This window comes from Plodia interpunctella, chromosome 17, assembly GCF_027563975.2.
Source record: "Plodia interpunctella isolate USDA-ARS_2022_Savannah chromosome 17, ilPloInte3.2, whole genome shotgun sequence".
In the NCBI taxonomy this organism is placed as follows: domain Eukaryota; kingdom Metazoa; phylum Arthropoda; class Insecta; order Lepidoptera; family Pyralidae; genus Plodia; species Plodia interpunctella.
In genome coordinates this window covers 7,093,434-7,107,155 of record NC_071310.1, presented here as the reverse complement: position 1 = coordinate 7,107,155, position 13,722 = coordinate 7,093,434, and the positions used below count along the sequence as shown (strand labels likewise).

The 13,722-nt window shown below is 37.1% G+C and overlaps 1 protein-coding gene across 1 annotated transcript; it reads right to left on the bottom strand.

Annotated features, from left to right (window-relative positions):
* Nucleotides 1-96: 96 nt before the first annotated feature.
* LOC128677321 (uncharacterized) lies at nt 97-13,025 on the bottom strand. Its single transcript, XM_053758070.1, has 14 exons — nt 12,886-13,025; nt 8,934-9,063; nt 7,762-7,907; nt 7,107-7,275; nt 6,522-6,667; nt 6,104-6,275; nt 5,611-5,753; nt 4,525-4,635; nt 3,430-3,559; nt 2,946-3,091; nt 2,676-2,844; nt 1,617-1,762; nt 1,004-1,175; nt 97-400 (listed from the first exon to the last, which is right to left on the bottom strand). The coding sequence occupies exons 1-14, from the start codon at nt 13,021-13,023 to the stop codon at nt 255-257; spliced, it is 2,064 nt and encodes a 687-aa protein (XP_053614045.1). The 5' UTR covers nt 13,024-13,025; the 3' UTR covers nt 97-254.
* Between the last annotated feature and the right edge of the window lie 697 nt (nt 13,026-13,722).

Below are 13,722 nucleotides of genomic sequence, written 5' to 3'. Positions count from 1 at the left end.
ACTGGAATATCAGATGTGTAATAGATACTCAGATGGCACAAGAAGAATTCGGTAGCTTCAAGAAATAAAGGAAAATTACATAAATAAAAATCAAAATTGTGTAAACACAATGTCATTTTATTGTTATAAAAACATTGTAAATAAAAACATTTATGCTAGAATGTGCCACACCACGTAATTGCCATATAACATAATTTGAACCCACAGATTTATGTGTTTGAACCCGTAACATGATAGATACTTTACGAGCCTACTTAATTGACAAGTCCTAATTGTTTGAGTTTGGTGTATATCCTCTGTTTACCCTCAGGAGACACTGGCCTGTTGGGGATGGCTGGTGGGCCCATGTTCAGACCAGTAGCTAGCTCCATGCCTGCCTTCAACGCGGGCACCCAATCACCTGAAACAATGATGATTGATGTCACTACAATAGAATAGAACATTTTTTTTTACGTTCTTCAGCAAACAAAAAAATCAGCAAGGATACTCGTATCGTCAAGGATGACATCATCCTTGACGATATCCTACATACATACATATACATATGTTAGATATACATATGATAGACTCTAACATACATATGTTAGAGCTAGGGATGCCGACAACCGCACTAAGTGGTGACGAGAAAGTAGGAAAGCGGACCCTGGGCTCTGACGCTTAACGACTAAGGAAATTTGATGAATGATGAGACAAGGCATGGAGGAAATTAATAAACGGAAATTTCATTTTATGCTTAAAATTGTAAAATTTATACTTAGCAGTGCCATCTTTGTGTCACTGAAAATCAGCGTCACGTCATGGCACATGCTAAGCTGATATGTTTTTGTAGCGTCCTAGATAACTTTTCATTGAACATATGTAACATTTCTGTGTAAATGTAAAAGCTACAAATAAACATACGTGTTTCTATTTCTAAAAATGTAATTTTAAGTGGCATACATTATACATCCAATCCAATAATAGTATAAAATTTTACGAACATGAGAAGTGATCACATATTTACCTTCAGCCAAATGGGCCTCAACAGCCTGAGTCAGTTTTTCCTGCAAAGCCATAGCCTTCTTCACGTCTCCTGCCTCTGCGGCCTGGACGATGTCTAAGGCCAGTCGCGGGAACAGACTAAAGGATGTGCACATTGTGCAGCGGATGCCCATTAAGACTGCGGGCGCTACGAGCTGTGAATAGAAAAGTGGTGGAAGCTTTGGGCTAAACATGGATTATCTCTATTATCAATAGTCTACCTGAATCTATTACAATTTTATTATATTGTTATTATTCTTATATCTTTATGTGTGTGGTTTTACGAATAATTAATATTCCATTCTATTATAATCTCTTTTAACTCCGTGTGTTCCCGTTGTGGTATCATTTGGTGCTTAGAAGCCTGGGGTCAGTGTAAAAGATAAACTTGACATATTGAAAATTCGGCTGTTATTTTACAACAGGCTACTTACTTACTTGCCTGTAATCAACACTACTCAGGAATGCTATTAATGCTTTTCAGTTGCCAAAACTATGCCCTTAGACGCCTATTCCATGAATTATACCTAGATACGAATATATAACGATTTCGAGATCTTTTTTACTTCTAGTTCCTGAATTAGCGATTTGTTTACCGTATCGCCGGCGAAAAACATCACTTGTCCTTCCTTGTGCTTTTTCAGGGCTTCCTTGGCGATGCTGAGGTCATTGACCGCGAACTTGATGCCCTTGAAATTAGGGATGCGTGCGGTGGCGGCTTCGATAAATTTGGGCATGTCCACTGAAATGATATAATTATATAATTTGTAGGCATTGGTTTATCGGTGTACCTATGTACGTGTAGTCATCAGAATCGTAGGAATGTGGAAACTTATCTACATTAATGACGTCAAATCAAATCAAATAATTTATTCAGAAATTAGGCCTTCACATGCACTTTTTCACGTCATATTCAAAATTAAATGATATATACCAAAGCTACAAACTACTAACATTTCGGAACGGCCACTGCTGAGAAGAAATGCCGAAAGAAACTCATTCAAACAGACCAGAAGGGCTTACCATTTTTTTAATATAAATTTATGTATAATATTTTATCAGTAATATAACAATGTAAGTACACAATAAAGTACATGGTCAAAAGGTATACTGAAACATTATGATTGTGATCAAGTATTATGATAATGATGAAAGGAATATATATATATATATATATATATATATATATATATATATATAGCTCAACCACAATAGAGGGAACCTCCCGACCCGACCCACGACGCCGCCACCGGTTTGACCATTTGAGTTGTACGTTGTATTCTATACCTATTTATATTATAAATAGGAAAGTAAGTTTGTTTTGTTACCTCTTCACGCATTATCTATTCTGATTGACATGAATTTGCTTGAGTAAGTTTTATTTAAAGTCATGTACAGTCAGGGGCAGATAGCCTATATAACCGTGACCAAACCCTAACTTATTACCACATTGCGATCAGATCTACATGCACCCGGCTGTACCTAGCGCATGCTCTGGGCGTAAGGCAAACATACAGATGATTTTTTTCTCTATCAAGCCTTCGAAGTCACAAATAATGACGACCAAACGGTCCACAGTCGCTGGTTTAAATCACTCTGGTAGTGCGATGATGGAAGGGAAGGAAATGTTAAGATCTATTCGTTTAGACACTTACTTTCAACCTTGCTCCTCTTGGGGTTGTGGTAGAATAGAACTGGCAGTGTGGGGGCAGCTTTGGCGACCTTTTCCAAGTAAAAGACCAGGTCGTCCACGGACGCTGGCTTGAAGTACAACTCCGGTAGTGTGATGATGGAATCAGCCCCGACTTTCTCTGCGTGTTTAGCCTGGAAAAAGGTTTAGTTTGTTGTTTGCTGTTTTAGAGAGGGTTAAGTAGGTACATGAACCAAATAAAAGTGACGTGAAGTAAAAAGTGGACGTTTATTACCAATTCAATGACATTAGGGAAAGCGGTGCCCCCAACATGGACCTGGACGTGCAAGCCCAGCGGCTTGGCTACCTTCACCCACTCGGAAATCAACTTCTTCCTCGTCTCCACTGAGAAGCACACGTGTTCTCCCGTTGTTCCTCCAACTGGAAACGGAAAGATTGTTATTATATTACTGTTACACGATTTGATACCTATCTTTCTTTTCAACTCTCCTCTCTCCTCTCTCAAATAACCAACTAATTTTGACTTATTTTCCTATTTTTACTGTCTGTTTTTTTTATCTCTGTGTACATTAACTATTGGATTAAAACTCTTTCCGGGCCATAGACAACTTGTGATTTCTTCTTGTAGTCGTGACTCACGCGTTTATGTCGCACTCTTTCACCCCATCGCTAGTCTGATGATGGTAGAAATTTGAACAAATGTAGACAGAGTTTGAACTCTGTCTACAAAAACTCTCCGTTAATAACTGAAGACTCACCCAAAATTGATTTCATGCCAGAATCAGCCATGAACTTAGCGTAAGAAGGTATGATGTCGTAGTTGACGGAGTAATCGTCGTTGAGGGCTGTGAACATCGCGGGCATCAGCCCTTGGAAGTTGAACGATACCTGAAAGTAGCTTACTTATATTCAAGTTCGCGACGAAATGAGAACATCCTCCTTTCTTTGAAGTCGCTTAAAGAATAGGTAATATTTCTAACATGAATTGGCTTCTTTCCATTTCATTAACGACTTTTTTCTAGGCCCGAATCGCACGTAATCGAAGTTCACTTCATAAAATTTTTTCGATGGTTAAAAGTTGTTATTAAACGAAAAAGTTCGATCGATCGATGCGTTCGCGGAACATTTTGACGTTGATTTTGGTAAATACAGAAACAGAGCTAGATCTTCAGGAAAAATTCAAGAAAAATGCTTCAGCTGGATCGCATTTGAACCTCGATAGTTTACGCTATTTTTTACTACTACGAGTAACTTGTAAAGATTTTTCTATTGGATTCTACCTCGATTGGAGATCATTTGAAGCATTTTTCGTGAAAATAAATACTCTTATTATGTAGGTATATATATTATATTTAGATATGCAACATAAAGATCACAACAAATATGTTCTGCCCACAGATTTAGTTAGATTAGTTCTGCCAATGGACCATTGATAATGCCAAGTTCAAAACACGGCGGCCATTGTTGTTTTTCCTCTTTCCCGCCAAATCCCTCGTTGATGACGTAAGTGCGTCCCAATGTTTTATTTTGTGTAATATAATACCTATGACATTATTATACCAATATTCCTACGATGTATTACGTTTAGTTATATAGTTTAGGCCTCATAACATCACAATGTTAACATCATTTTAATAAGGCAATTTTAAAAACACAATTTCGAATCACCCAATGGCCCTGGCCTTGAAACATGTGAGGATCGTCCACAGTCACAGGTTATAAATAGAAAACAAACAACAAATTCTAATTTTTAACGTGAATATTCTGTATTCATGTTATAAATTTACACTGTTTAGTAGATAGTTCATCAGATATAAGCACTTTTTTGTCATTACTAAATATTATTTAGTTACCATTTTGCCGATCAACCTCGAAATTGATTGTTGACACGATCGCGCCACCAGCATGCCAAGTGGAGACTGTCGTTTAAATAAATTGTCAACAAAAGATATCGTATCAATTGATTATAGCAATTGGGATAGCAACTAGATACTTGTTATTTTCCTTTTATAAATAAGGAAAATAAAACTACAAAGTTATTACATCACTTAGAAGAGAGCAGATCAATAGCTTGGGTCTTCTGTACCTACTACGACGTATGTTAGCGTACCTGCTACATATGCCGTGGAAATCCAAGGCCTGTCTAGTCTCTGATATCCACGCAGCTAAACACGCAACGGATTATGATGCGATTTTTCACAAAATATTAGAAGATTCTTCATTGAAATCCTACCCTACCTATTATTATAAATGCTAAAATTTGTGAGGATGTGTGTATGTATGTTTGTTACTCTTTCACACAAAATCTACTGGACCGATTGTTATGATATTTGATACCTACACACACACCCGTGTACGTGAAATATAACCTGGAATAACACGTAGGGTAAGTACTTTTTTATCCCCAAATTCCCACGGGGACGAAGCCCCGGGGTGCAGCTAGTATTTTTATAAATACTGAGCATATTTTATATTTGCATCACGTTGGCATTTCGTCGGAAATGAGTAGGTAAGTAGATACTATGTCGTATAGTCGTCATCACTTGTCAATATTCTACCATGCTCCCTGGTCAGAGAGGGAACGGAGACTACCTTCGTAACAATATCCGCGCAGGCGCAGCAGATACTAGATTGTCACTTGTAAATGTAAGACAGGATTGGATTAGCAAGCTCTCCTAGGAAATAAATTGTGCGCAATACCCATTATATGATGGGCATAACTTGGAAGCGCACTCAACCCTGTGTACAAGAGACATTTATCTTTAGTTTTAAATTATTATTTTTTTGGGTTTATGGATAAAACTAAAATAAGTGACGTTCAATGCAGTTGCTTATTTTTATTTATCTTTCACTTACAACAATTCGGAATTGACTGACAAATGTAAGAATCTGAACACTTGGTTTCACCTTCCTGGATAATAATTAAGAATGTTTTATTATTTGGTAAGTTTTAAAAATATAAGCCTATCGTGGATTCTTCTCTTCGCATCGGCTGATATGGGCCTTAGGGGGCGTGCCGGCGGACCCATCTTCAGACCTGTCATTATCTCCAAACCTGCCCTTACTGTGGGGTTGAATGGACCTGGAAAAATATCATAAATGTTTATTGTGCTTAAGTCGAGGATTGCACCTGAAGAAGCAAAAAAAAGCATCAAGGTCAAAAATGTCAAGATGCGTTTATGCCTGGTTCATTGAAATAGTAAATCGTAACCATATTTTAACACGTTAAAAGAGACAACTTCGACCAAAAACGTTATACTCATATTAACGTTCCTGGCGTGCCCATAGAGCAACTGCATTCAGACGATAGACTGACTCGTTTGGTATACCGTGTCCCGAAAGGTGTACGTGTAATTATGACATTTACGTCCAGCATATTAAAGGTTTAGCGATAGGTGCTTTGAAACTAACAACTTTTCAAATTCTTCTCACCTTCAGTAAGATGGGCCTCCACAGCCATATTGAGTAACTTCTGCAATTCACGAGCTGTCTCGACTTCATTGTTGAGTCCAGCATGGTACAGGTCTTGGGAAATGCGCGGGAACAGAGTGATGGCTGGAGTCATGAATGAACGACCACCGAGTGACAGTGAGCTGGCTATCAACTGTGAAAAATATCAATCTATACTATTATTATAAAGAGCTATAAGCGTTTGTGAGTTTGTTTGTTAATCTCTAAAACTACCGAACCGATTTTCACCACAAAAAAGGTATATTATTCAAGATTGCTACAGGCTAAATTTTATCTCAAAATTCCCACGGGAGCGAAGCCCCGGGCAACATCTAGCCAGTAAATAAAGCTATGCCCTTTTGCCTCTAAAGATGGCAAAAATGCGTCTGGGATAACTCACAGCGTGACCACCGCGGAAGAACTCCTGGTCTTCGCGTAGGATCTTGCGCAGTTGGACCTCTTCCTCCAGGTCTGGGGACGTGGACTTGATGCCTTTGAAGTTAGGGATGCGCGCTGAGGCTGCCGCTACGAAAGCTGGCATGTCCACTGCAGATTCCGAGACAAAATTGTTTTTCAACGTTTATATAAATTTAGTAGACTTTTGTGCTTTATTTGACTATGAGTTCAAATGATGTGAGTCTCTTTTCCTCATCTCCGCATCTTCCCAATTAGTAAAAAGTAACCTCAAGAGTTGAAAATGCTTTACAACCAGCCTCCTGCCTGGCGTCAACTCTCCTTGGGAATGCTTATTGTCTATCAGCTGCTTATAATGCGTCTGTCTTAGGCAATGCGTCCCTTAGTCGCCTCGTACGACATATGGGTCCTATTCTCGGGCACACGCAACAATCTATAGTATTGACTGCGTACTCCTATGTTCTTGAGGGAACTGGCAAAAAAGTGTTAGTAGTTCTTTTGAAGGGACTGAAATTGTGATACTTAGAGGAAAACTACCCATACTGAGAAACCCAAACACAATCATACTCACATTTAACGTTGGTCGCGTTTGGCGTGTGATAGTAGAGGATGGGCGTTTTAGGAGCTGCATTGGAGACATCCTGAACATAACAAACTAGCTCGTCTATGGTCTTCGGCCGGAAGTAGAGATCAGGCAGCGTGAGGATGGCGTCAGCGCCAGATTCTTCACTGTATTTCGCCTGGAATCATTCAGTCAATGAGCTAAAACTTGACATTCATTCATAATGAAATGCCTTGGCACCATGCTTAAGGTCAAAAGAATACAAAAATTGGCCGCAATGTCGAAAGGTGGATAACAATTTTCCACTTATTTTTTTCAAGTTTCTAAAGATACTACGTCGCTATCTGGGTGGAGCTACGAGCGTTTCGACCACTGCGGCCGCGCGTCATTGTTATTTTTCAAATTTCAACAATCAGTTTTATTATCTTACTTTAAAATCATTAATCTGTACTGTGGTCAATGTTAATTCTATGAATGATTGATTGATTGGTGGATACCGGAATAGAGGAGGGTCTAGGATAAGATAATCGGAAAATAGTAAAGACAGGAATGCTTGAAATTAGGGGAGGCTTTTGTCCAGAAGTGGTACTTCAACCGCTAGAAAAAAAGGATAGGATGTTTCTTTTTTGTTTTTTTAATTTTTTTGGTTTTGAAATTTTCCTACCAATTCCATGACGTCTGGATAGGCAGCTCCCCCAACTTGCACAAAGGTCCGCAAGCCCTCCACCTTCGCCACCTTGACCCACGCATCAATCAGGTTCTTCCGGTCTTCTAGTGACAGCGCCATGTGCTGGCCTGTAGTGCCGCCCACTGGAAATGAGGTTAGGTGTCAAAATAGGAAGAGCTTTTTACTTATACGGCCGAAACATAACAACATCTTTGTTATATTTATTACTAACTCTAGTGTCAGATTTTATTCAAGTCGCCTAAAGGCATCCGACACGACTTTTACGAACATCTGCCACCATCTAGTGGCAAGTAGACGCATACACAATAGTTCACGAAATAGTCAACCAGTGTATAAGAAGTGGTGGCCTATGAAAACTACTAAGTACGTAAGTCATATTGGCCGGTTTAAAAACTTGCCTGGCACGGCCAATTTGAACCTGGGACCTTTCGATTCACAGACTGGCATATTAACTACTACACCACAACCCCTCAAAAGAAAACCACGCTGAAATAAAGTGGTTTGTTTTTTTTTTTGTTTGTTTCTATCCGATCCATAATAGCTTAATAAGAGAATTCTTACACTATCATAATCATATCATATCCAATGCAATAGCGTACTTAATTAATTTTAAATATAACTCCTTACAAATCCAATTAATTATATATCTTATCTTATTTATAATAGTTATCTACTGATGTACCTACTACTATCTATTACATATCAGGAGTAGATTCCCTACTCCTGTGCCTACATGCAAGTACCTACGTAAATATATATATTAGGACAAATTGCACAGATTGAGCTAGCCCCAAAGTAAGTTCTAGACTTGTGTTATGGGATACTAACTCAACGATACTATATTTTATAACATATATAGATAAACATCCAAGACCGTGCCAATCAGAAAAAAATCGTTTTCCATCATGACCCGACCGGGGATCGAACCCGGGACCTCTCGGTTCAGAGACAAGCACTTCACCACTGCGCCACCGAGGTCGTCAAGTAAAATAGTAGTAAAAGTAAAGTCAAGTACTTAGTAGTCGAGGTCGAAAGTACATTTAGTAGGTACCTAACATAGATTAGATAGGTACCTAAACTTTCGTAATCGACGAGCGCCACAAGCATTGGAGTACCCTATAGTGCAATCAAAACATCCTGATACTTACCCAAAATTCCTGAGAAATTAGAATGAGCCAAATGCTTGGCGTAAGCTGGAATGACGTCATAGTTGATGGAGTAATCGTCATGGAAGGCCGTGAATACTGACGGTACCAACCCGTGAACATTGAATTTCACCTGAAGACAGATAATATAAATAATATGTATAATTCTACTTAACTAGTTGTTCACCGCGAATTTAGACCTCGAGAACACATTTTCAAAATTAACCGATTTTGTTGATCCCACGAACTTAAAAATCCTATTGGCAGTTCAGACAGACAATTCTATCGAAATTTAAAAGGTATGTGCCTATAATCCTTTTAAATTTCATCAAAATCAAACCAATGGCTCGAAAGTTACCGCATTACAAACATGCATACTATACTTACATACATATAAACAAACAGACATAAGTACTTAACTATATACATACACATGCATACATACATGTATTTTTAAGCAAGCTCTTTGCTGTTGCTGTTTGACTCAATTCAATGCATACTGCTGTTTGTTCATTGGTTTGTTTTATTTACCGATGTTAGTGTACTATATTGAATTGCAATGCAAACAAATACTATTTCCATGTATATAATCTCCATGATAACACATTATCATTAATTCATGATGGCTGATAGCACATAAAATGACTTACTAGCATGAGTAATGAACATGTCTTGAAAATGGTACATAAATAATAAAAAAAACAAAGTACTATTTATTCATTGAAAATGATTTCTACTACTTACTAATTATAAAATATGTTCAGCTTGGCAACATTGAGAGAAAGGACTGACACACAAAGACAAAGTGAGTGAATCTCTTTCGAGAACTTTTCGTCTCCTTTGTTAATCAAAATAGTGCAGGACCTTACAATTTAAGTTTATTGTTTGTCGAGTATTTCCACAGATATAAAAACATTACATTGAAGAGTATTTCGTTGTAAACCTTCCAAAATACCTACAAATATAATTAAAAAAATTGAGGTAAAATAAAAATAAAATATCAGTGTGACAGTTTAGGTACCTATACCGTTGAATATAATCTGTGTATAAATTTAAGTTCATTCTTCAAATGTCAAAGTCAGATGTTTTTTATTGCATCCATCGATTAATTGCAAAGCATTGCAGTTGTACAAAAATTACTTAGGTACCTAGTTCCAATTGCAATATCAGTTGCATATTGCACCTAATCCTCTATTTTAATGTATTTTCCAACCGACGCGATTGAATCGCTATGGTCTTTATTTCCTGTAAACTCATTATTTGATTCGGCAAGTGTTTCTTTTCAATCCATAATGAATACTATATCCAGCGAGCTAAGCATGAACGATCTCAACCACAAGTTCTTTGAGATAATGCAAAGTGAGAGTAGTGCTGAGGAGGCGTCCGCTTTTATTTTCGACCAAGTCCTTGAGGATGTCACCATGGGAGTCCTGTTTGAGTTTCATCACGGACTGAAGACTGGTTTGACGGATTTGATTGAAGGGGAGAAAGAGGATGATGATGTTTATAAGATCGTTAATTCCCCAGAATGTGATGTGTTTGGATTTTCCGTACTAAAGAAGACGGCGGATAGTAACTGCTCTTGTCCTAACTGCGACCGACCGGTTTCAGCCACTAGGTTCGCCCCACATTTGGAGAAATGTATGGGTGAGTAAGCACATTAAATTAGCAACCTTAGTGCTAGCCTCTTTTCTCCAGATGTGTACATGAGGAAGGATATGATGGTGTACAGAGTATTTGTGAGTATTACAGAAAAAAGACAAGTTATGTCTTTTCATTTCTCATCTTTATAAGACAGATTGTACTGATACCAAATAATGGCAAATATAATTGTTTACTATCTCCATGTTTATTTAGTGGAATGTGTTGTCTATTTCCTTATCCATTTCAAGAAAAATGCTAATGCTAACATTCTAGTTTTCTGTACCATGTAATTTTTAGTCAATAAAGAGTGGGCTAAAAAGAGTTGGGCTAAAACTGGCTACTGGGTAATAATTGCTTATGCATTATGTTTAGATTCTTTGAAAGGGGACAATATAAATCGGCAATTGATAATGAAAGTCAGGAAATTAATGGTTTTTCATGCCAAGTCTGGTTAAATTCGTGATACGTGAATTTGAATGTGACATCAAATTATAAACCATGTTTATAGAAAAATAAAGGATTTAAGTTTGTCCACAGGAATGGGTCGTAACAGCTCCAGGATTGCATCACGTCGCATTGCTTCCAACAGTCGGGAGCCCACCTCATATGCTGGTCTACTGAGTGATGATGAAGATGATGCGGATTGGGCCGGAGGCTCTATACAAAACGAGCGACGCAAAAGGAGAATCAGGAATAACAACAGAAAACCCAATAAGCTACACAAGTATGTAGTTTCTTTCTCTTTCATCCTCACATGTTCTTTGTTCAGGTTCAAGAAAAAAAGTTTACATGTTTAGTTCTGAATTATTTACACTATATAACTATAGGCTCACAGCTCCTTAAGCTCTGAAAATCTTTTGGGATTATGACTACCTAAGTAATTAATTACTGAAAAAGAATCCTTAGACATTAATTTTTCGAAATTTACTATACATCTTCACATATAAAAAAGTTAAGATGTGTTTCTCCATTTGAAGTGACAACATTTCGGCTTTATTTTAGCCGAAATGTTGCCACTTCAAATGGAAACACACACTTGACAATTTTTTTTGCAGTGGCAATAACAGGAACAACAATGGCAACCAAAATGCCGACTCTAACGATGGTGGCGCCACCTATGAAACCATGAGTGCTAATGAAAAGAAGAATCTACTGTTACAGATCTGCGGAGTAGTGTCTGAACATACTAAGAAATTATGTACCAGGTAAGATCATTTATTTTTTTCTTCATATTGCAGCCACTCCCTGTCTCCCGCTGAAGGGATGACAGCAACACATTTTGATGGATCAAAACTGAATCAAACATGGGTCATTTTTAATGAAATGAAGATAACAATTAAATCTAATATGCTAAACAATAATTTCAGGTTATGATTATGATGATTCTTACGACTAAACTTCATTTTAGATTGATGTTTAGCCGAAGTGCAGCCTTACTTTGTTATTTATAAAAAAGTAAAGCATATTGTACTAAAGTATGCTATGTCACTTTCTGTCATGTCAAATATTATAAAGTGTGATAGTGACAAAACATACTTTAAGTATGTTTTGTCACTATCACATGTACCTACTTTATCTTTTTTATTCATGACGGGGTAAGTGTGTACTACAGAACTTAACAATTGTTACTACTTTAGACAACAACATGGCATTTTAATTTTGTACTAGCTTTTGCCCTCGGCTTCGCCCGCCTAACTTTTCCACGGGAACAGTTAGTTTTTCGGGATGAAAGGTACTTTATGTCCTTCTCCATACTTCAAACTATATGTATGCAAAATTTTAAGAAGATTGGTTCAGTAGATAGAGGTGTAACAAACAAGCAAACTTACTTTCGCATTTATAATATTAGTTAGGATTAGATTTTCCCATGTCTTCATGAAAAGCATTTAAACTATAATTAAATAACAATGTTTCCATACATTTTCTTATCTATTCTAATGCTAAAAATAAAGACGGAATGTTTGTGTATTTTTGAAAATTTAACAAATTTTTGTTTTTAACGTAGAAATAAACACACAAACTACTGAACAAAATTTATTAGTCAAGTTTATATTCAATCCAAGTTTCATCAAAATCGGCCATAGGCCTTATCCCAATTCCAACTTATATTATAAATGCGAAAGTAAGTTTGTTTGTTACCTCTTCACGCATTATCTACTGGACCGATTTTTATGAAATTTGGTACACGGGTAGAAAATAACCTGGAATAACACATAGGGTACATTTTATCCCAAATTTCCCACGGAGGCGAAGCCCCGGCGCGCAGCTAGTTTATATTATAGTATAGCTAAATAATTATTCATATACTCACGTCCTTTCGTTGCGCCGCCGATGTGGTTGGCCGGTGAAGGTTACTTCGTGTAGTGCAGTCATCGACGCTATTTCCCAACGTCAAATCCAATACAACCGTCAATGTTATTAACTTCAAATTTAATCGTAGACGAGACATAATTTCTCTAATTAAAATGACACACTAACACTTAATAAAACACAGATGTTTATAAATTCAATTTAAAAGTAAACAAATTATATAACTACACGTATATATTTAAGGGGCTTAGCACGAACCTGTTTTAATTTAATGTAGAAGTCTGCGACCACCGCGACTGCAAGGTCGTTGAAACGTACGCTACATAAAATAAAAAAAGGTCAGTAATAAGTTTAGTTAATGTTAACCTGTATTTAAACGTCCAAAGCTCGAAAGTGTAATAACACTAGAAACAAATATAAATATTTTTTTATTTTACTAAAAGAGTATAATTATAATAGTTAAAATTTAGTTGAGAAATTCTAACCACTCACACACCATTAACAGTCCATCCACTTACTAGACATTCTGTCTGTCTGTCTCGAATACAACTCGCCGTTAAAGTGTTAGGTATGAGGGCCAATCAACTTTTAAATGTCTGTTCCACACTAACGACAAACTTAGAGAGATGCCGACGCGAATGCATGAACATTGCGTAGTCCGTATGAGTGCTTTTGTTTACCGCAATGAAAGACGAGCAATGTATGCCAAATCGTGGAGCCAGCATTGTGTTACGATTGAAAAGTCTCAAATTTCAATATTTTAAATGTTAACAAAAATGGCGAGCTTTTGTTGATATACTGATTTTGTTGAAATGTATTATCTGAATTCTGGAACATG